General features: G+C 38.1%; 2 protein-coding genes across 3 annotated transcripts in view; one reads left to right on the top strand and one right to left on the bottom strand.

The window, feature by feature from the left end:
• Positions 1–16,453, top strand: part of FIP1L1 (factor interacting with PAPOLA and CPSF1) — a 47,010-nt gene extending 30,557 nt beyond the window's left edge. The window contains exons 14-20 of the mRNA XM_009277459.1: positions 701–727; positions 1,305–1,359; positions 3,144–3,199; positions 7,701–7,796; positions 8,799–9,018; positions 15,252–15,389; positions 16,133–16,453. Of these exons, the coding sequence (XP_009275734.1) occupies positions 701–727; positions 1,305–1,359; positions 3,144–3,199; positions 7,701–7,796; positions 8,799–9,018; positions 15,252–15,389; positions 16,133–16,280 (740 nt within the window). The 3' untranslated portion in view covers positions 16,281–16,453. The remainder of the gene's footprint in view (positions 1–700; positions 728–1,304; positions 1,360–3,143; positions 3,200–7,700; positions 7,797–8,798; positions 9,019–15,251; positions 15,390–16,132) is intronic.
• A 1,527-nt stretch (positions 16,454–17,980) lies between these two features.
• Positions 17,981–22,816, bottom strand: part of LNX1 (ligand of numb-protein X 1) — a 71,955-nt gene continuing 67,119 nt past the window's right edge. For both annotated transcript variants that reach the window (XM_009277416.2, XM_009277418.2), the window contains exons 9-10: positions 18,952–19,110; positions 17,981–18,229 (exon numbers count right to left, since the gene is read on the bottom strand). In XM_009277416.2, coding sequence (XP_009275691.1) covers positions 18,094–18,229; positions 18,952–19,110 — 295 coding nt within the window. In that variant the 3' untranslated portion in view covers positions 17,981–18,093. The remainder of the gene's footprint in view (positions 18,230–18,951; positions 19,111–22,816) is intronic.

The following is a 22,816-nucleotide window of genomic DNA, read 5'->3' as shown; positions in this document are numbered from 1 at the left end:
TTTTGTTAGGTCAGCTAATTTAGTTGGGAACGATTTCTCAGCTTTTAGTTAGATTCATAACAGCTAAGCTGGGTCTGAAAACCGGAAAAGTTAGAACAGTTTTTGAATGTGTTTGTGTTAAAGGATGCTCCTTTCTCAGATATTTATAAGAAAATAGAGTACCAAACAATTTTTTTTCCCCTCCAAGTAGCAACTGAATGATTAATTGCAGTGTTGCATAGTATTGGCTGAAAAGTCTGTAATGCTTACTGTTGCTAGAATATTTTGTCCATGTGAACTTACTATTTCCTATACTAAGCTATTAAAGGTCAGAGGCCAATTGTGTTTCCTTTCATCCAGTCATGGAATATAAAATAAAGCAAATATATTCTATGCGATGTTACTTTCCTTCTGGATGCTAAACATTTTCGGGTTATGGATTTAATTCTGATCTTGAGACCCAGAGTCATTCTTCATTATTTTTGTCTCTAATTAAGTAAGTTCCTGAAGAACAGGAATTTAAATAAAAAGCCAGATTTTGCAAGGCTTGCATAAAATCTTAACAATTGGTATTAATGTGAGATCTTGATCTGAGGACACAGAAAATAAGTTATCATTCCACTTGATCATGTATGTGGTGATAGCTCAGTCTGATTTTAGATCTACAGATAATAAACATAAACTACTACTATAACTAATATATTATTTGTTGTCTTTCTAGGTATACCAATAACAGTGCCACCACCAGGTAAACTTGCTTAGAATTTTTTTCCACATTTGGTTAAGAAATGAAAATTTAACTGGTGTGCAACTTACCAACTTCCTTTTAGTTATATAGGTAAAAGTTCATAAGTACAAAACTATATGTATAGGTGTAGGCTCAGTTATTTTGATGCCAGGCAGAAAAGAAAATGTATGAAAATGTTGTTGACTAGTAGACCTAATCAGCCAGTTTCAGATGTGTGCTTCCTTCTTTTCTTTCCATTCTTTTTTTTTTTAGATATGCAGAAAATAGTTGTGATTGTTGTTTATTAAGTATTGTTAGGTACTCAGGAATTTTCCTAGTACGATAATTTCTGAATTATTGGTTTTTTAAGAATGATGCAGTGTTTGGTTTGAAGCAATGATAATAAATGTTTAATACTCCACTTTTGTTAAGCTTTGTTAGGTAGTTCTCAATCTTACAAATAAAACCCATTTACACAGAAACAATTTTTGCGTTGTACTCTGGGATTTGTTTGCCATTGTATGCTTAGCTTAGTTCTTTTATGTGTTTGTGTTTTTGGTTTTTTCTTTTTTCCCCCTCACCTAATTTATTATTACAGGCTTTCCACCACCACCTGGCGGTCCTCCACCTTCCCTCATACCCACAATAGAAAGGTGATTATCTGTTTGAAATCTTATAAAGCAATAGGTCAGTATTCTGTAACTGAAATAAATTAGTAAGGACTCTTACACTACCCAGTGTTTTATGGATTTTATCTGGGAATGGGGGGACAGTTCCAGATTTTTACACTATTTTGACAGAAATGTTACTAGTCTCACCTGCCTGACACTTAATATTCTTTTGAGTAGGTTACTTGACCACTTATTAATTTAGTTGAGTTATGACACTATATCAATGCCAAGAATTAAGAACAAAGTCAAGGTAATGATTGTTAAAGTATTCTTTAGTAGTCTGAAGGCTTATTTAAGTGAACCGTATACTTGTCAGCTACTGTATCCTTTTCTATAAATGCAAATAAACAATTCGGCCACAGATTCAAGCCCTCATAAGCTATAGGAAGTGCCAGAGTTCCATGGAATCTAAATTTGTATTTTTACTGTGTTTGTTTTAAGTGTTCAGCTTTAATAGGCCTAACAGTATTTTTTCATTACCTTTTTTATATACATGTATATGCATACTTTTTTTTTTATATATATATGTATATGTAAAAGAAAGAAAAAAAAGTTGGCCAGCACAGTCCTTGAAAAGTATTTATATTTTGCTAGAGGCCAAAACCAAGTTATATACAAAGCTCCCTTAAGAAGATGGTGCAAGCCTCTTGCCAGTCCTTTGGGTTTCACTGACAGAAGGTGCACGCATCTGTTCCTTTGAAATTGAAAATTCTATTAACATATATGCTACAGGATGATGATGGTAAATCTCTGAGAAAATCCTCATCTGATTTAATTCAGAAAAAACCCTAACTGGATGCATTTGATGTGCATGAAAGTAAATTTATTATTTCATACTGACAGTTGCTGTGAGTGACGGCTGCTTCTGACTGTTAAGCAGCAGTCATTGCATTTACTTATAGTGAATATTTATATAGTTTCTGAAACGTGATGAGAAAAAATCAAGTTTATTGTGGAACCTAGGAACTAAGTCTCATACTTTTAAATGTTAAGATGTTGCATTGGCCTTTCATTATGATTGTTTTTGTTTTGTTTTTAAACTAAGCTAACCCAAAACTTATTTTTTAATGTTAAAGTGCCTTCAAAAACAGAAATAACACTTAGGTTAAATACTGCAAATATAATTCATTCCAGTTACGTAGGAAGTGCTAAAAGTTGTGAAAGAATTACATATGTATGAATTATGTCCTGTGCACATATCATCCTTTTTAACCTTTCTGATTTTTACCTACTTGAGTTGGCTACCACTGAAAGAAGTCAGCCTAGAAAATGTGTAGCTAATTTAATAGTTTATTTATAGAACTACACATTTGAAGCCCACCTGTTCTTAGATATGTGAGCATATTTACTTTTTAACAGAAAGAATGATGATGGCTTCATTCATGAATGAAGCACTTTCAAGCAATTGGAGGTTAAGCTCAGTATCTGTGCAGAAACATCTCATGATGCAAGAAACACTTGGAATAGAAAATTCCTTGAAAATACAAAAGAACAGCTTTGATGATATGGATGTTTTTTGTTTTAAATTTTAAGAAGATAGAATGCTATTTTCACCTCCTGTAGTAAAACATGAAATATTTCTGATGATAGACAGCTTCCATAATTAATAATGTTCAAAATTGAGGACTTAAATCCGTTTATAACAAACACTTTGTTTTAGTCTCTATGGTGGTAAGAATTAAGGGGAATAATATTAAAAGTATATATTTATTGATGGAGGTAGCTTTGGTAAAACTGGATTTTTACATGTATTTTATTTTCAACAGTGGACATTCTTCTGGCTATGATGGTCGTTCTGTTCGTGCATTTTCATATGGTAGTGGTGAGTAAGCTTGCTGGCTTTAAAAATTTTGAGTAGTGCTATATCAAATTGTTTGATAGACTTACCAGGATTTTAGCTAAGAGACTAAACAGGTCCTTTCAGTAATTCATTATGAAAGCTCATTGCCTACCATTGTAAACAGATACGTGCTGTTGCAAATTTAACAGCTGTTGGTAAATACTATTGTTTTGCTTACTTATTTGTATGCTGGATATCTTTTCATGCTCCTTTTGCAGAGCTGTGATTTTGAAACATAATACGCTGTAATATGGACCACAAGTCAGGGAGAATTTTCCAAGAACTGGTAGGATTTAGAAGCAGGAGAACAAGTACTGTCGAGATATCATCAGAATTTTAACCAGCAAGACCAATCATTGAGAAATCCTGAGTGATGTACCTCTCCTTTGAAAAACTGTTTGTCTAAGATACTATAATCTTCAGATATCCTGTTGCAAAGTCAGTCTTTCTTTTTTTTTTGGTTAATGTTATGGAAAAAATTTGAAGCTGAAAAACATCACTTTCTTGTTTTATAGTAAGAGTGAACCAAAATTCAAGTTTCATTATGTGCAATCAAATGGACATCCACAGAACCTACAGTGAGTTTAGAACCGTTACCTAGCACAGCTCTGCTTCTTGAGCCAAAAGAGTGATAGCAATACTAAGATGTCAGCTTCTTCCTGACATAGCCCAAACTGGGAAGATAAAATAAACATAGAATCACAGAATGGTTTGGGTTGGAAGGGACCGTCAAAGGTCATCTAGTCCAAACCCCACCCCGCCATGGGCAGGGACACCTGTCACTAGATCAGGTTGCTCAAAGTCCCGTCCAGCCTGACCTTGAACACTTCCAATGATGGGGCATCCACAACTTCTCTGGGCAACCTGTTCCAGTGTCCCACCACCCTCATCATAAAGAATTTCTTCCTTATGTCCAATCTAAACCTACCTTTTTTCAGTTTAAAACCATTGCCCCTTGTTCTGTCACTACAGGCCCTGGTAAAAAGTCTCTCTCCATCTTTCTTATAAGCCCCCTTTAAGTATTGAAAGGCTGCAATGAGGTTTCACCAGAGCCTTCTCTTCTCCAGGCTGAACAGCCTAAACAACCTGGGAGAGATGTTCCAGCTCTCTGATGATTTTTTGTGGCCCTCTTCTGGACCTGCTCTAATAAGTCTTTTTTGTACTGGGTGCCCAAGAGCTGGATGCAGTACTCCAGGTGCAGTCTCACGAGAGCACAGAGGAGCCTTCTCTTCTCCAGGCTGAACAGCCTAAACAACCTGGGAGAGATGTTCCAGCTCTCTGATGATTTTTTGTGGCCCTCTTCTGGACCTGCTCTAATAAGTCTTTTTTGTACTGGGTGCCCAAGAGCTGGATGCAGTACTCCAGGTGCGGTCTCACGAGAGCACAGAGTGAGAATCACCTCCCTTAACCTGCTGACCATGATTGTTTTTATGCAGCCCAGGATATGATTGGCTTTCTGGGCTGCAAACTCACATTGCTGGCTCATATTTAATTTTTCGTCCACCAAGTATCCCAAAGTCCTTCTCTGCAGGGCCACTCTCAACCAATTCATCACACAGTCTGTACTGATATTGAGGGTTGCCCCGACCCAGGTGCAGGACCTTGTGTGTTGCCAGTCACTGCCTCTGCCTTCAGTGCATCTGCCACCCAGCCCCATGCCTAGTGCCTTTTCTTCCAGCTGGCTTTTTCTGTCTCCTTGCTCTTTGTCCCTTTGGACCCTAGCTGCTGGGAGGAGAAATTGTAGGGAAAGTTCTGTCTAGTTCTGGGGATACATTGTCTGAACGTTTGATCTGTGCTGAACGTTATGTATCTCCCAAATGTTCAAAGTCTTTAGAGAGGATATACAAAATGACATTTTTGAATGACTTGTAATTTCTTGAAGTTGGAGCAGTTTGTGGAGTAACAAGTGGTACTTTGTTGACGTTGAAAGGATCCTCATAAGTTATCAAGTGTTTGCTTTCATGCATGGAAGGTTGTTACGTTTTCAAGAATTCTTGATGTGGGCAAACAGCTGCTTTATGCTAACTACTTTTTTAGCAATAATTGAACGTGTTTGCTGAAGTTGTAGCAAAAAGGTAAAGCTGAGGCAGACAGTTAACTAAGATACCCAAGTGACTATTTTGCTCAGGCTTCAACATCTAAAGCCATGCAGAGTATCATAAGGAAAACAGTCTTACAGTCATTAGTATGTACACTGCATCTAATACGTAGTCTCCAATTTAGAATGTTTTCACTTTGGAATCTCTTTTGTTAGAATTTTCTATTCTGTCAAGTATTGTCAGGGACACAAGAGTATTTCCAAGTTTATGTTGACCTTCAGAGGTGATGGCATGCTTATGTTGTTGCAGTACCAATATTCGAAAAATGACTGTCATCATGATCATGCCAACACTGAATTTGAACTTCTTCAGCAGGGTTAAAATATAAATTATGTTTGCCTTTGTATGGTTATGGAGACCAAGGAGCACAGTGTGCCCCCATCTTCCCAGTGTATCTGGCATCCCTATTGTGGCAAAAGCTTTCATATTTGCTGCACAAAGCAAATTGTCTGTCTCTAAGCTGTGCCTGTCATACGAATTTTTGGATCTGTAGAGGCTCAGTGGCATTGTATCGCTGTTGCTCATCTCTTAGTGAAGGATGTTTTCCGGGCCAGCATCTTACTCTCACAGTCCCTGTCTCACAACGTGATCTCTGGCCGGTATTTTACCAGTGCTCTCCGTGCATCAGAACTTGGGTAAATTGAGGGCTCAGCGGCGCAGTAGGCTACAGATGATAATTTTAATTAAGAATCGCTAAGTATATTTGATAGTTGCTTTGGATGATCGCGCTGAATCTCCAACCCATTGTCTTCTTTGCCAGTCTGTATGTTTCATGGCTTTGTCAAAATTGTGGGGGAAGATGAGCATATGGAATGCATTGCAAAAAATACCAATCTTGATTAAGACTCTAGCCTTTCTTCTGCCTATTCAAATTGCTAATCTCATGCCTTGGTGTCATTTCCCTAGTGGTCAGGCATGTTTCCCACTGCAAGCCCATTGGGAGAGTTGCATAGTAAAATAATATTCTTAACTCTTCAAGAATATCTATTTTGTCTCTGTGCTCTTCAACTGCATCAATGCAGTTTCTTCAATTTGCTCTTAAGTCCTTTCACAATTCAATGCTACCTTTGCCATCAGATCTTTGAATTTTATTGAGCTGTCAGTATATGGCACTGCGTTTGGTCTGCCAGTGAAGCAACTTGTATGCTTGTTTGCTTTTCCTCAAGCATTTCCCTGTTCTGTGCTGTAAATGTTCTTTATATCTTATGAACTTGCAAGAAATTTAGCGTTACAGAAACAGTTTGAGAGTCAGTATTTTTTGAGGCACAAAGAAGATGTATTAATAGTTTGCCTTATACTGTGACGCCATGCAGCTTTAAATTCTTAAACCATCTCCAAAACAGGACTTAAGTCTCCAAAGCTATTGTTCAAAGCTCCCTCTCTTCCTGTTTTAAAAATAAAATTAGAGTTAAACTTTGGAAGTGTCTTTCTTTGTGTAGAAATTATTAGACTAATTCATGTAGAAATACTACAAGTGACAAATTGCTTCATTCTAAGTAGTAAACACAGAACATCAATTCATATTAGAAAGTAAGCCTCTTGTGTGTTGTGAATAAATACGGGTGAAAATCTAGATATAAAAATGTGCAGAGTATCAAATAACTGGTTTACCTCAGGTTATTGGGGTGGAAATGACATACTTCTGTCTGATGAAAATTACTGCAGATGTGAGGGAGTAACCAAAATTTATTGTAAGAGTTTATATGACCATTAATAATTGTTTTGTAGTATACATTTAAAGTTAAACTTAAGTTTACACTTTAGATCAGAATATTCTGGCAGCCAGTATCTCGTAGACCATACGTATGTTGTTGACATAATGGCAAGTCAAGGAAATTAGCAGTCTTTAAAGTCCAGCTGTTTTTTTGCTATTTCTGGCTGCTTTCCTTAGAAGAATTTCAGGTTTTGGCAGTATAATGAACAACATACTATTGTATTAGGGTATTTTTTTCTGTTAACTCCTGATTTTGTCTGTAGCCCTGAAGTGAAACAGTGTCAAGCATTTTGTAAGAGGCAAAACCTCGTATAAATGCTTTTTTAAAGAATTATAATGCTTTTCATTGCAAATGTATTTTAACAATGAAGTGTTTTTTCCTGCTCCGCTGTCTGCTCAAAAGGTCTTTTGTATTCCTCCTTTGGACACTTGGCAAACTGCTGTCTTAAGCTTCTGCCAAAGCTTTCTGGGACAGGCATACCCCAGACATTGTAGGCAAGGCAGTCTGAACACAGCTGTCAGGAGAAGCCACTGGTTTTATAACTTGACAGTATTAAATACAGCATCAGTTACGCACTTTACATTGGTCAGTGGGTATTTATGTTAATTATATTATTAATGTCTCTTCGTGACACCATGGAGTCAAGTGAATATTGTTCTCATGTTATAGATAACGAAGTGGAACTCAAAACAAACGATTTATTGAAGGCTATGTTATCATTGGCTAGCAAAGCAGATAAGCAGAAAGTGGGAAGTCCTCTGTACTGTAAGTCCACTAGAGAGTGCTGTTTCCAGTTAAATACTACAGCCCTTATTTTTCATTAACAGGATGCATTCATGGGGCTTCTGGAGAGGGAGGGCAGGACAGAACAATTGGGACATTAAGAGTAGTAGTTATTTATTACATTGGAGTTGGCAGAAAGCAATGGAGAAGCATGTCCCTTCCGTCTTCCCATTGCTGGTTACCTAAAAAGGTTGTGAGACAGTGTTGTGACTTCCTTCTTAACTTCTTAAGCGTATCATCTTTTAGATTAAGATAATATGCTTAATTTTCTGAAACTATTATATTTTAGTGGTAATAGTGGTTGTGCTGATTATTCATTAGAAATGGTATCTTACAAAGCGTAAGTAGCAGCGTTATTTCTTCTCCCCAGAATGAATTTATGGAATTTATTTCTAAAGCTGCTGTTACATCTGTAATCAGAAAAGTATGGCAAAGCATAGTATAGAATATAAATTAGTGAATGAGAACTTTGTAACTAAAATTATATTTTAAATACAATGATTTTAAAGGACAAAACATAAAAATAGTAGCATCTAAATAGAAAGTTGAAAGCATCCTTTTTCCTTGTTTTTCTGAACTGTACTTTCAGAGCCATTGCGTTTCAAAGGCAGTTTTGTTTTCTGGTTGTTTTTGTTTTGTTGTTCCCCCAAAACAAAGCCATTTGACCACATAAAATCAGATTCTTTCAGCAAATCTTTGCACAATATTTTTTTTTTTCCCCCAAAGGATTTAGACAGTCTTTGTGGCGTATATCCTGGTTCTGTATATCTTCATAACGAGTATTTAAATGAGTGCCAGAGGCCTTTATTAGCATCATGGAAAAAATGCAGTTTGCTCAGAATTAATTTTTATGTGAAAGGGGAAGATTGAAAAATGTCGTTCGAGGAGGCTGACAAACGTCTGTGTTTTCATGCATAAGTAGTATTACAGTTTTCCTATGATATCTGATTTTGTTCTTTCTAATACCCACATCTTTTTCTTTAGTCACCTTTCCGCACCTTTCAGGTTCTGCTCCTTCATGGTCTAGTCTTATGGACACCAGCAAACAGTGGGATTACTATGCACGAAGAGAGAAGGATAGGGAACGTGAGAGAGAGCGATCCCGAGATCGGGATCGTGACCGGGACCGAGACAGAGATCGAGAACGTACCAGAGACAGGGAAAGGGACCGAGATCACAGTCCAACTCCAAGTGTCTTCAACAGGTTAGTGAAATGTCTTAAGCATGCTGTAACTCTGCTCAAAACCCTGTGTCTGTGTTAAGTAGTGTACTTCAACATTAAAATTTAGTGTTCAGTTAGAGGGTGTGGCTTCTTCCCCTTCCCCCTTTTCTCTTGGAAACTGTAATTAAATTTCTAAATCTAAAACAGAAGTGTAAAAATGACAGCGTACGTCCAACCTGGTCATAGTGCTTTACAGGTTACAGGTGTGATTTAAGCCCTGTGTATGTGTGAGATATGCAGCTCTCTGACATCAGTAGTTCTAGAAAAATCTATAGAAGTACTAAATGAATCTTAGTTGCCAGTTCAGTGCTAAGAGTAACGTAGTGCAACATTTGACCTTAATTAATGGTGTTATTAGCTGCTAAAATTGTTAGTTTGGTCATTAGCACTGGCTGGATAATAATCTGTCCTATCTTTTTTAAAACTATTATTTCAAGGTCAAGAACTTCTTTTCATTTTCAGGCAGATGATGAAAATAATGGCAGATAACTTTATTCGGCTTTCAACTCTCTAATTGCTTTAAAAAAAAAAAAGGAAAGAAAAAAGCTGCAACTGTTCCGTGGTTCATGTGCTCAAGTACAAAGCATTTAATGTTGAGCTCCCTATGACTCCATAGAGCAGAGGTCTATTGGCTTGCCAGATTTATCTAAACTTACTTTGCTTATTATTTGCTAAGTATTATGGGGTAAACATCCTGACGCTTTTCTCAGTGTTTTTTGTTAAGTTTCAATTTTTGCAGAATATATACATTAGCTATTAGGCGGATTGTTTTTACCAGTGGTTTTACACTGTGGGGAATGAGAGCACCCGGAGTTATTTCAGTTGAGAGATGACGTTTTTTGCATGGTGATTGTTAGCTGAATGCCCAAACTGGGTGCAAGACAGGGGATTTTCCACGTATGCTGATGTGGTGATGTCCTCTCCCGTGTGCATGTGCTATGTTCCAGGGTCAGTTTCTGAGAACTCCAGACCAATCTAAACATCTGTTTCTCAGACAGCTTGATTGAAGGCCAGAAAGAAGCCTGGTCATTCAAGGGTGCTTGAAATGAACCTTAATAGCTTCCAGGCCTCAAGAAATCTCTGTGCTGCTGCCAGAGTTATCTGTAAAGGAGGGGGAAGAGCAGGCCTCAACTTTTTTATGTGACTAAATTATCCACCATCTGTAGCAAAGCTGTTGCCACATGGCTGTGTAAGAAAATGGGAGGCCCTTAACTAGTATAAGTTGGTTTGGGAGTCACAGAGAAGGTGGGAGAGGCTTAAGACAGAACATGCAGACATAATGTTTTTTAAGAAGGTTTATTTTCAATTCTATGCACTTAAGAAAATAAAATGAAACGAGCTATGAGGAAGAAAATATGAACTATTTTAGAGACTGCACAGATGCATTACTTTTATTTAAATTCCCTTTATTTAAACTTTGTTCAAGCGACACAGTGGTGGGATTTGGTGTAAGCATCATCTTTAGCTTTTTACTGCTCAGAAATTACTGCTTTCAATGTTTTTAGCAGTTCTTTTCCAGATAAATAGCCTGTATTTGTGCTGTAGTATTTCTTAAAATTGTAAGGAAATGGCAATTATTTTTATTCTATTAGTATAACCAAAACATGCATTAAAAATGAACCTTCAGCTATCTTTATATCCTGTTCTACCTTTACCCTGCTATCCTCAGATGAAGTTGTGCATTTTTACAATATATCTCACTCTGCCCCCTTGAGAAGATTCCGTTCTTTTTGGACTGTTGTCCCTTCTGCAAAGACTATGTTTTCTTTTTTTGTTTTGATAGTTTCAAGTCAATTAGTTACCGTTAAAAATGTAAACTTTGGAATTTGATTGATACCTTACCATTTTGTGGTTCTTCCTCAGCAATTTGAAAAACAAACCCAAAACCGAGGAACTGTATCTCTAAGGTCCTGGAACCCAATAATCCCATACAGCAGAGCAGATGAGGGTCTGTCTGGCTAGAAAGCAGCTTTACAGGAAAGGACTTGGTGTCCTGGTGAACAGCAAATTGAACAGGACTCGCACTCAATGTGAGATAAAGGTCAAAACGCATTGAGCTGCATTAGGAGTGTAGCCCACAGGTGGAGAATGCTGTTATTCCCCTCTTATTTGGCACTTGATACAACATGTGAAGTACTGTGCTCGGTTTTGGGACCCTCGATATGAAAAAGAAGACATTGACAGACTGGAGACTCCAGTGGAGGTCTGACAAGGTGTTTAGCAGGGCTAAGGGGGTGGAGTTTATTTAGCTTGAAAGGAGAAGGATGAGGAGGGTTCTTAAAGGCTGGTTTCAACTACATAATGGGTGGTTATAGAGAAGATAGAGCCAGGCTCTTTTTCAAGGTACACAGAGAAAGGACAAGAGGGAATAGTTAAAAGTCACAGCAAGGGAAATTCCAATTAGATATGGGGGTGGGGGGAGGGAATAATCACAACAAGAGTGATCAGGTGGTAAGACAGGTTGCGGAGAGAGGTCGTGGAATCTCCAGCCTTGGAGGTACTCAAGACTTGACTAAACAAGGCCCTGAGTAACCTGACCAGACTTCTGAGTTAGCCCTGTGTGGAGGAGGGGTTAGCCCAAGTGACCTCCACGAAGTCCCTTCCAGCCTAAATCCTTCTGTGATTCTTTGTTGAAGGGTTTTTGAATACATAGGAAAGTTTTTTTTTTTGAATACAGATATCAGAAGTTAGACATCTCTACCAAAGTGAGATCTCCTGATTGGTGAAGTTAATAGCTTGTGGTCTGTTTTGAAAAAGTAACCAAAGGTGTAGTGAACGAAGATTTTATGGATTGGACTGGTTTGGGGCTTCTTTGCCAGGAGGGCACGGGTAACTATAGGTCGTCTTCCACAGGTCAAAGGTTGTAGTGCTTTTGAAGGCTTTGATAACTGTAATGTAAGCCCAGATACAAAATGGGGAGATCATCACTGGTGTAACATTGGGTACATGGCATTTATTCCTGTTCCTGAAAGCTCCCAACATACTGGACTTGGCAAACTGATTTTTTGCTTTGCTTACAGAAAGGTGGTTTATTTTCAGACACACGTATAAGCTGTCATGGTTCCTTAGTAGTTTGCCAAAATAAGGTTTAAAAAGGAGTATCAATAATATTTTTAACCTTTTCTAGAGTGTTTTAAAATAGTTGTGTAACAGAGCAAATGCAGACTGTGGGTTAACATTAAAGGTTTTGGATCTCAGCTTTGAAACCAAGCTGTAAGTCTGCAAGTAGCCATCTAATTTCTTATGGCAAGCTCATCAGAAGGCAGTGCTAGACATTCAAATTTTAACTTTTTAATTAGATACTGATCATCACAATGTTAGTTCTGGGAAGTAATACCGGATATTGGGAGTAGACTATAGTTGAATTGGTTTTACCTTTTTCTATCCCTGCAAGCCTGCAGAAGTGTAAGTCTCCTAAAATTGTGATGACTAGTGGCACATTAAATGTGTGTTAGTACAGGAATCCCATGTCTAACAAAATTTTTAGTTGTTGTTCAAATCAGACTTTACCTTTGGTTATAACTTTTGGTAGATTTCAGAACCTAATTTTAATTTCATTTTTAACATTATACTTTTTTTTTTTTTAATATTCTAAAACTGAGCTTTATAACTAGACTTCACCAGGCACATGCTGTCTTTATGGTGCTGCTTTATTACACACGAAGTTAAGACGCACTTCAAACATAGATCGAATGAAGACTGTCATTCTGAACTGCAGAACTAACTGCTGTGTAAGCTGGGCTAGTCTTCTCTTCAGTATGACTTGTCCTAGAAACTAGCAATCGATATCAACCTTCATCTTTCTGTGACATTTGATAAGAGAACTCTTCTAATTGTTGGTTTTACCCCTTTCCCTGGAGCCTTGAGTTAGTTTCTCGTGAGAAGAAATGCTTGCTAGAAAGGGACTTAGATTGTAAATGTTTCCCTTACACTTCCCTCCTTTCCCTGATAGTAGAGTAGAAACTTGAGGGTAAAACAATGGTAAATGATCTTTATAGATAGAAGTAGGTTAAAGGCATAGGACTTGAGGTTTCAGCATTGTAAGATTTGGGATTTATTTTCTCCCTCCCCCCCCACCCCCAACTGCTTTAGTTTACCTGTCTGGGTTTTGGACAGCTCAGTGGAGCAAGTGAATTATTTTCACACCCTGGTCTATAAACTAGGGTGCCTTAAGCTGGCTGTGGCTGTACTGTCTTCATTTTTTACTGTCTTCATTTTTTTTTTTTTACAATGTGTCTCTGTTGTAGGTTTTTCTTGTGGGAGACACGTTAGGTTTAACGTAGTCTTTAAAAAAGTGTTTAATGCAGTTGAATTTTGTTTTTGTCTTAAGAGGGGGACAATAGTTAAGAGAAGTGATAGTGGCATGATGCCTGTGGGGGTGACTGAGCACTGGCACAGGTTGGCCAGAGAGGCTGTGGAGTCTCCATCATTGGAGATATCCAAAAGCCATCTGGATGTGGTCCTGGGCAACTGGTGGTCCTGATGGCCCTGCTTGAGCAGGGGTTTGGACCAGATGACCTCCAGTCATGCCTTCCAACCTCAACCATTCTGTGATTCTGCGATCTGTCACAAATGTACTTTGCAGGATTTGATCAGCTTACTCTCAGATCTGTAGTTATAAGTGCAGTATAAAATCTGGTAAATGTTACACAATTTTATAACAATATAGGCACTAATCAATGTCATATTACTCAGTGACAAATCATAACTTTAAATTCTTTAGTAATAGCTGTAGTTTTCCTGATTTTGATGTGTGAATATTTTTAATGTCCCTTAGAAAAACAGGATTTTGTGCAGTGTGTTTGATGCTTCTCTACAGTGTCTTAAATTGCTAATTTTTGAAATTTGCTTTGTGATATAATCATACAGAGTTTTATAGAAAGACTAGTGCTGTTGCTTCAGGCATTCCCCCTTCTCGCTCTGAGTTTTCATGCATAGCTGTAATAATCACTGATGTAGTGTCTTCACTTGGGAAATGGCCACAGGATCCAAGTTACGGCAGATAAAATTGTTTTGATCAAAGTTCTCAGTGCTCCAGGACATGAGAAATCTCTTTAGGCTTGAGCTGTTCTCCTTGCATGATCCGTCTGATCTGTTCTGCTGCTGTCAGGGACCTCAGGAAGAGACTTTCTTTTATGGTAAACGTTGGCAAAGACAGAAAGCATGAAACACTTGGCTTTTGTCAGCTTAATAGTATCTAAATTGTTACCTGTTTTAATTGCTGCCTCAGCAGCACATTGTGCCTTTCTTTAGGACTTGGTAGGGATCTTCCAAACTATGGTTATGAAGACTTCATGTGATTATATAAATAGTTACAGTAAGTTCATTTGTATTGAAGTCTTGGTGTTAAATGATACTGGACACTATATCTGGGTAGGATTTTCTTGGTAGAGAAATCATAAAATGAGCATGCCTTTTTATGCTATGCTAATGTAACATTTGGGTGGTGTTGGCTAACTATAGATACTGCTCTTTTTTTTTTTTTAATTTCACTAAACTCTTAGAATTGCCCTTTTCATCAAATCAAAATTTGAAAATATGTTCCTCAGCCTTTAAATTCTTTAATAGCCTGTAATATTTAGGGTTTTTTACCAGCATTGTGGCAGGGCAGCACTCGTGGTAATCCAAGAGAGGAGTGGAAGTAGAGACAGCATTGGCACTGGAGAGAAATTAATTTTAAAAGCAACCCAAAACATTGAGTATATTTTACTGTTAGTCTCTTTGCACCTAGGTTTTCCTTTCTTGAAGCTGATGTAAGGAAATAGATCAACTGTACCAAAATTTAATTTAATTTACCCAAATGGTGTAATAGTCAAAAAGTGTGCTGATAAGTGTTGAGAGTTACACACGCTGATCTGGAAACATTACTAAAGTTTATGTAGGATTGTACTTCATTCGCAGCTAGATACAGGTTTAAGCTAACTGCTTGATAACTGCTGTATAAACTCAATGTGACACTGTTGTATTCTTTTTTCCTTCCATGTCTTCTTTTTATTGAACAATCCCCTTTCAAAATTGCATTAACCACAGAAGTCTAGTGTGTAAGGTGAAGAGCTTTAATGTCCTTTTAGCATACATTGTGGATCTCATTTAGAAACCCAGAAGCAACATTAAGATTTTTCTGTCATTTATCTTGAGAGTGTGTAAGAATTTCTTTTTCTAATATATATACTGCTTGGTGTTACTGTCCTGAAAATATCTTCTTTTTTAATCAGTGATGAAGAACGATACAGATACAGAGACTATGCAGAAAGAGGCTATGACCGCCATAGAACAAGTAGAGAGAAAGAAGACCGACACAGAGACAGGAGACACAGAGAGAAAGAAGAGACTAGACACAAGTCATCTCGAAGGTTTGAGTTTTTTAATAGGATACGAAAGACTTGACCAGTTTAAAAAAATAAAGAAAACTTTTAAAAGAACCCCAAACAAACTGGAGTTTTGTGGAAAGACTGTAAACACTTAGATGTACTACTTGGAACAAGTCTGCCATATAAAATGTGGACAGACAAAAAGCAATGTTGGCCCCAGGTAACTTCATATTGAATGATGTATGTGACAGTCTCAGCTAGTTAACAGAAACTATGAATTTGGGGAAACAAGGCTAAAAATGGTGGGTCAGAAAGAGGTGGAGTGAAGCTGACATTCAGCAGCATTAATGTAAGAACTCAACAGTGATTCTTAGTAAGTAAAATAACCCTCGTGGTCACTTGATAGAAACTGTTCAACTTGATCCTTTTTAAGTTAGAAATAAAGGTTAAGTCCAGGGAAGGGGATCAATAAGAACGTTAAACCATTAAGGGATGCCAATAGGGACATGATGTTATTAAAAGTATTGCTATTAGAATATGGGTTACAAATGTGAAAAATCATTCCAATTTCCCAACAAAAAGTACAGGATGGGTGGATGTGTGTACCATTCCATGAAAAATTCAGTTTGGCCCTGACATCCAAATACTATATGGGTTGGAACAGGAGCAGGTGCCAGTTTTCAAATATGAATGCAAAGGCTGTTTTTTTGGTACTCCGTAATTAAATGGGGCTTGAAGTGTCATGCAATTGTTTGAGGTATTTTTTTTTCTCTCTCTCTATTTAGTAACAGCAGACGCCGTCATGACAGTGAAGAAGGGGACAGCCACAGAAGGCACAAACACAAAAAATCCAAAAGAAGCAAAGAAGGAAAAGAAGCCAGCGGTGAACCTGCTCCTGAACAGGAAAACACTGAAGCTGCCCCTGTGGAATAGGCTTGTGTGATTTTTGCCTACGTGCATATATATTAGTGCCAGAAATAGATTACTATAAATCTTGTTATTTTTCTGGGTATTAAAATAATTTGCTCTTAATCTTGTTCTGTTAGTTTGAAATCAAAGGTTACTTTGGTTTTTTTGAAAATAAAAGAATGAATTTTTCATGTTAAGATTCCTGGACTGACTTTGTCTTTCAAGAAACAGTGAGAAAACATCCTACAGCTAGAGGCTTATGCTCTTACAATATACGTAGGGCTTAACTTCTTCGTATTAAATTGTCTCCTTTTCTCATAAGCCAGTGGAAAGGTCATTCTTTTACTGACTTTAGAAACAGTGTGCATTCACTTTATTATATACCAACATCTGGAACAGTGTGGGTTTAGTATAGCTTTTGGAGTTCATATTTGAAAAGGTCATCCTTTACTACAGGGACAGGCAGGAATTGCAGACTCCTGAAGAACCTTGTACTAAGGTGAAATGAAAAAAATCAGGGAAACTGGGAAAGGTGCTGATTGTTCTTAGTTTGATGGAACACTGAGTGTGGTGATGATACACTTGGTAATTATGTGTGGTCTGTGTGGGTGCATAAGGGTGAATTAAGCTGGATAATCATCCCTGCTGCTTTTCAGTGGCTTAAGAGAAAGTTCATTTTAGCCTTTGTTCTAGGGGAACAGCTGTCCTTAACATGGTAAGATTAACAAACATATCCTCTTCCCATTGCTAGCTTGTGAGGAAAAAAAGAGACTTTGGAACATGGGTCATTCGCAGAGAAAGGCAAAGAAATATTTTAAGAAAAATATAAGACCATCATCACTTTCAGGTTTACTCCATCCAGAACAGTATCAAGTGCGATGGGCACGGCAGTCATGCAGAAATTGTACTGCCCTGTCAGGGTGCTATTTAGAAGACTTACTTGATGGTATTAGCAGGGTGCAGTGTACTTCCTTAAAACCAATAATTCTATATAAAAATCCTAGATTTATTATTATTAATCAAAACATACAGGGAAACTAGGTCGTTTGGTTTTGGATGAAAATAATGTCTGTACAAGTACACAGTTACAGTTATTTTTAATTATTTTAGAAATTTAATTCACAGTTTTACAGACTAACAAACAGTACTTGAACAGGGTGCAGTGTACTTCCTTAAAACCAATAATTCTATATAAAAATCCTAGATTTATTATTATTAATCAAAACATACAGGGAAACTAGGTCGTTTGGTTTTGGATGAAAATAATGTCTGTACAAGTACACAGTTACAGTTATTTTTAATTATTTTAGAAATTTAATTCACAGTTTTACAGACTAACAAACAGTACTTGAAAGTCTTGAAAATACCACGTTCATGCTGACCATGAAAAGGTACACATAATCAAAGTGCTATTAATGTGTTGGATAAAAACCTTCACCTGATTTTTGCAATTGGAAAAATTGCAAGAAATTTTTCCATAAGTTATTCAAGGATTTCTTTTTGTAAATCAAAAGAAAGTGGGTGAGCAGGAGCTGCTGCTCCTTAAATTTCATTATTATTATAATGCATTAAATATATATATAAAAAAACAACAAAAAACCTTAAGAACATGGGGAAGGAAAGACAAGTCTGTAGCTTACATCACTCTGAAGTGATTTTCTGACAGGTGTCCCTGCTTTGCCTAAACTTGACTTTCCTTGACATGCAGGTTGAAATTTCACAAACCTTTTCTTTATAAACACATACTTGACACCCCTCCCAAAAAAAAGTGAAGACTGATGTTCCTTTTTTTCGTTCTGTGTTAAATTACTTGCCATACTCTCCATGAAGACTTGTTTTATAAAAAAGTGCCAGGCCAGGACACAATTGTGAGAGTAATTTTTCCTTTCAGTTCTTTGAGCATCCTTGCCAAGCAGGCATGCGTCATTCCTGATGTGTTCCTGCCATTGACAGCAAGGAGGATGTCACCGCATCTGAAAAACCAAAGGCAAATATGAGAGAACAATTAAACAAGGTGACTTCTTATCTTAAACATTTGCATGTGCTAAAGCATGTCCTTAAGCTGGGAGGAAGGGGTAGAAATGAGTATTACTTTTCCTTCTCTGGCTAACCGCTGTTCACGAATAAGGGAATAAAGCTGGTGAAAATACTTCACTTTTTTTTCCCCTTACAACTTTATAATTAATTAGACATACTTGAAAGAAAATAGGGTATAGTTCTTTCAGATGGGAATGATCCGTGTTCTGAACAAACTATGTTTTAAGACTTCTTAATTGATTTAAGTTTGCTCTGTAAGTCTGCATTTACTCTCTTAAATTGTATTGGTGTTTGCAGGGAAGGTGGTTGGTTGGTTGGGGTTTTTCTGAGCTGGGGATGTGGGAAAGCTTCGCTGTGCTGGCATGCTTTGTACTACCCCAGAGATCAAACTGACTTATCTTTATACTTATTCATATACTAGTGATTGCTGGACATCTGAAAATACTCTACTACGACGGCAAATCTATTAAAGTTCAGGACACTTATGTCCTATTTCCAGATCTGTCAGTTAGTTCTGTGTCAGCGAGTCCTTTTTTCCCCCCTACAGTGTCTTCATGAAAACTTGTTTTAAAAAAACCCCACAAATTAACTAGATGAAAGACTTACTTAAATGAAAGACTTACTTAAATGCTACTTTTCATTAGATAGTTATCGTTACCTAATTCTGCCATCATTATATGCTGGTGTTCCCCCAACAATGGATTTGATAAAGAATGGTTTGTTCCCAGTATGTTCTTCATAGCCTCCTACGATGCTGAAGCCAAGACTTCCAGATGTATTTCTTCGTAATACGATTTCTTTGCAGCTGTACAAATACCTGAAACAAACCAGTCTAATTAAATGTCTTACGGTTAACTTTAGATTCTGATGAATCATTAATGATGAATCTGCCTCTTGATACACCCGTAGAGTGCTTTGAAAATGTAAAACAGCACCAAAGTTCCACTGCAGTAGACACCTACACTTCCCTTCTGTTTTTTATAGTGCTGCTTTCCACAACCAGTTATTCTAAGAGTAGAATTACTAGGTAGTCTTGGGGTTAAAATACTAAATAATTATTTCATACGGTAAAAATTAATGCAAATGATCTAGCTGCAATTGAAAGTGATGGAGAAAAACACTTAACTGAGACTGGAGTTAATATTTGTAAACCATCATTCAGGAGGCTGTTTCATCTACTTTGTACAGTCCAGTGACTTATGTTATCTTCTGGATAAGAGCCTGTATGTGATTAACTGTGTCAAAAGCAGTCAGGCACTTACTACTGTGGTGCATGTCAAAGCTAAAAAATTTCAAGGCCAATGAAATGAGCCAGAATTCCAAAAATCATAGAGATGACACAAAGAAGAGTACCAGTGGAAGAAGGGATCCTGAGCTTTTATTGTCAAGTAATGTCGTAAGTCACAGTACGGAAGACGAGAGAAGCCTATCCATGTCAGTCAGTGCTTTGGAGTACTGAGGCTGCTGTCAAGAAGATAGCTTGGCCTCATATAATGATTAATGAAGTATTTTAAGGTAAGAAAGTTGAAATCTGCCTCTGTCTTAAATTTATTTTATGATACTGTAAGTTATGCTAAGTCAAAGCTTAGCTGAAACAAGGAAGAGGGGAAAGCGAGAGTGGTAAGGTATTAGACTCTGACATGTTGCCTATTGCTCTGAGCACATTAGTAACCTGAATACCTGCTTTGTTTCTTTTTTTTAAGCAAGCAGAAAGAAACAAGATTAGTTACAGAGCAACCGAAATTTCTGTGCTTAGTACTTAACTCACTTGTCATTATCAGTGTACCCAGGAATGACTGAAGAGCCTGAAAATCCTTTTGCTATTCCAAATCTGAAACGATAGGCTGGTCTACAGCAAGCAACTGCTACACGCTCTATTCAGAGACTGTCTAGGTTTCTGAGAAACAGCTGACACTTCTTCTGTAGAAGGATAAATAACTTTATCTTAAAGACTAATGCATCTAGCTTTTTTCAACTTTTATTTGTCAAATAATGCTTTTGCTGTGTTTCACAGCAGGATTTTATAGTAATACTAGATTAGTCCCTCAAGACCTACAAATATTCACCTGCTGCCAGGATGGTAGGTATTTAATATTTGTGCAAGAATTCACTGGCTGCTAATGTAAGAAACAGGTAACATTTGGTTCTTTCCTCAGCAGCCAGGCATTATTACTTTACCATCTGTGGACTTCTTCAATGTGCAGAACCACTTAAACCCTCTATGTTTGATGGTACTTATCAAGGTCATGACCAAGTGATGCCAGGATTCAGCCATTAGTGCTATTACCTAGTGTTGATTTTGGGGGGCAGGGGTCTCTGCTGCCCAGCGCTATGCTCGCTGCCTCAAGGAGGACATTGCTGAAATTAAAAGGTGATCAGCTAAATCCTAATGCCTTAGAAAAGAAATAGCCAAGCAGGTAAAGACACGAGAAGAAAACGCAGTGAAGACAAACAAGGCTTACATGCAGTAAGCCTGCACATGCAGTCTGTAAGGTTATCAGTTACACGGTCTCCATCAGTCCAGAAAGCAGAAATACATATTTAATGTCAAAGTATATGCTAAATTTAAGTAAAATAGACACGGCATACTAGCGTTAGGATTGTTCTCTCTGCCAGAGCAGAGTAAACGCATGGGAAGCAAGGAGCAGCAGAGAGAAACTACTCTGTCCTGACTCCCACCCCCTGCGCTGCCTGTCAGCTCACCAAAAGGACGGGGCATCACCTGCTGTGACAACAAGGCAGTGGAGACCAGGAAGGTGGGAGGAGAGGTGCTGGAGTGAAGCTGAGCATGTGAAAGGGGGAGGAAAGGTGTTTTCCAAAGCATTTGTATGTTTGTCATCTTTGGTTCCAATACCCAAATTTGTAATTAACTGTTTTAAGTTAAATTCCCCAAGCTGTCTGTTTTGCCCACAAAAGTAATTGGTGAGTGATTTCCCTGTCTTTACTTTGACCCATTAGTTTTCTCGCTCTTGTTCTTCCTATTTTCTCTTGTCCGGCTGGGGGTGTTGAGCTGTGCGGGTGCTTGGTGCAAGCCAGGCCCAACCCATCACATTGGCCATAGCTAGAGATCGACTCGACAGAATAGGAGTGGCTAGGTGGTGTTTACGCCTTTAAATTGATGTTTCCTTATCTCCATCCTATGGGATGGAGGGTATAAACATGGCAGTGCACCATCCATCAACTGTGCATTAATGCTGTCGGAAATGGGAAAAGGATGCTGGGGAGCAGGCATGCGCAAATCTGAGCTGTGTATAAAGCTGTTACTGCTCGCTCCAAAGAGTTTAGTACCTAAGCAGAGATGCCTGCTCTGCCTGAGCAAAGAGCAGCCCAAAGGAAATTAGCTCATTTGGGTCTGTTTACAGCTGTGTAGTAATAAAGACAAGCTAGAAAGCGCCACAGAGGGAAAACAAAATAAGTACTTGGGTCACCCGGAGATGCTTAGTGTGTTTGAGTAGATTACTTCTCTGCTGGAACGATAAGCCCCAGTCTGTGTGTTTTGACCCAGTTAAACTGCCATAACCCACTAAACTGCAACCGGTCCAAGGAGAACCGTCTTCTGCCTTGGAAGAGAGCGGCTCACAGCCGTCTGCCTCTATCTGTAAATACCCCAAAAGCTGAGGACAAGGAGTAATTTATGTGTGAACTTGCCTCAGATTCAAGACTTGAGGATAAACAGTGTCTAGACACAGGGTCCTATCATAAGAAATACTACAACCGAGCATCAGTTACTGATGCAAGAGGAATTTAAAAGTGCCTGTTTTCAAGTAGTTAAATGTACAATTCCCTGCTGCTTTTTGCGAAGCGTGAGTAGCCTTATGCTCTGGGAATGAAAACCAGCCTGACTTCAGGAGGATTTCAGCAATAACAGGTATGAAAAGCATGACTCCCTCCCCCTGCCCCATTACAGTAGATGACTGGCAGTGGAGTACAGTAATATTTGAGAATTACTCCCATCAGAGCCATACAGCCCGGATGGAGTTAATTTGGGGGAGTTTCCCTCGTAGTTCCATGTTTTACATCCAGTTCTACCCCTGGTTTGCAGAATGACTTTGGCCACCTCCTGTCTTTCTCATCCCACTTTGCAGATAAAGAAAAGCACTCGTGTGAAGCACTAATGTTTGTAAATGTTATGACAGGATGATCTATAAAGTATTTTTAAGTGCTAGCTGGGGGAAGGAAATGTGAGGAGAGCAAAGAAAGGAGAGCAGGAAAACAAGCAAGAGTAGAAGAAACATCACGGGGCTGGGGAAACGCTTTTCACCAGCTGCTCCACATTATTTTCTTTGTGCATGCTTCACAGCAACATTTCCCTCCAACAATAAAGGAGACCTGTCTTCCTCAACAACAAACAATTAAATTAGCTACCCTGAAATAAGTCTTTGGGCAGGAATGCTTAAGGTCCTGCATCACTGCTTCCTCCCCACGCCCTGTCCACAGCCCCTCCGCTTGCATGCGGTCCAAGTTTTGACAGATGTCAGATGCACATGTGCGTCTATTTTATAACCGCCACATATTAGATTGTA

Source organism: Aptenodytes forsteri, unplaced genomic scaffold (genome assembly GCF_000699145.1).
Source record: "Aptenodytes forsteri isolate BGI_AS27 unplaced genomic scaffold, ASM69914v1 Scaffold65, whole genome shotgun sequence".
In the NCBI taxonomy this organism is placed as follows: domain Eukaryota; kingdom Metazoa; phylum Chordata; class Aves; order Sphenisciformes; family Spheniscidae; genus Aptenodytes; species Aptenodytes forsteri.
The sequence above is the reverse complement of the archived record's forward strand: the minus strand, read 5'-3'. Positions and strand labels throughout refer to the sequence as shown.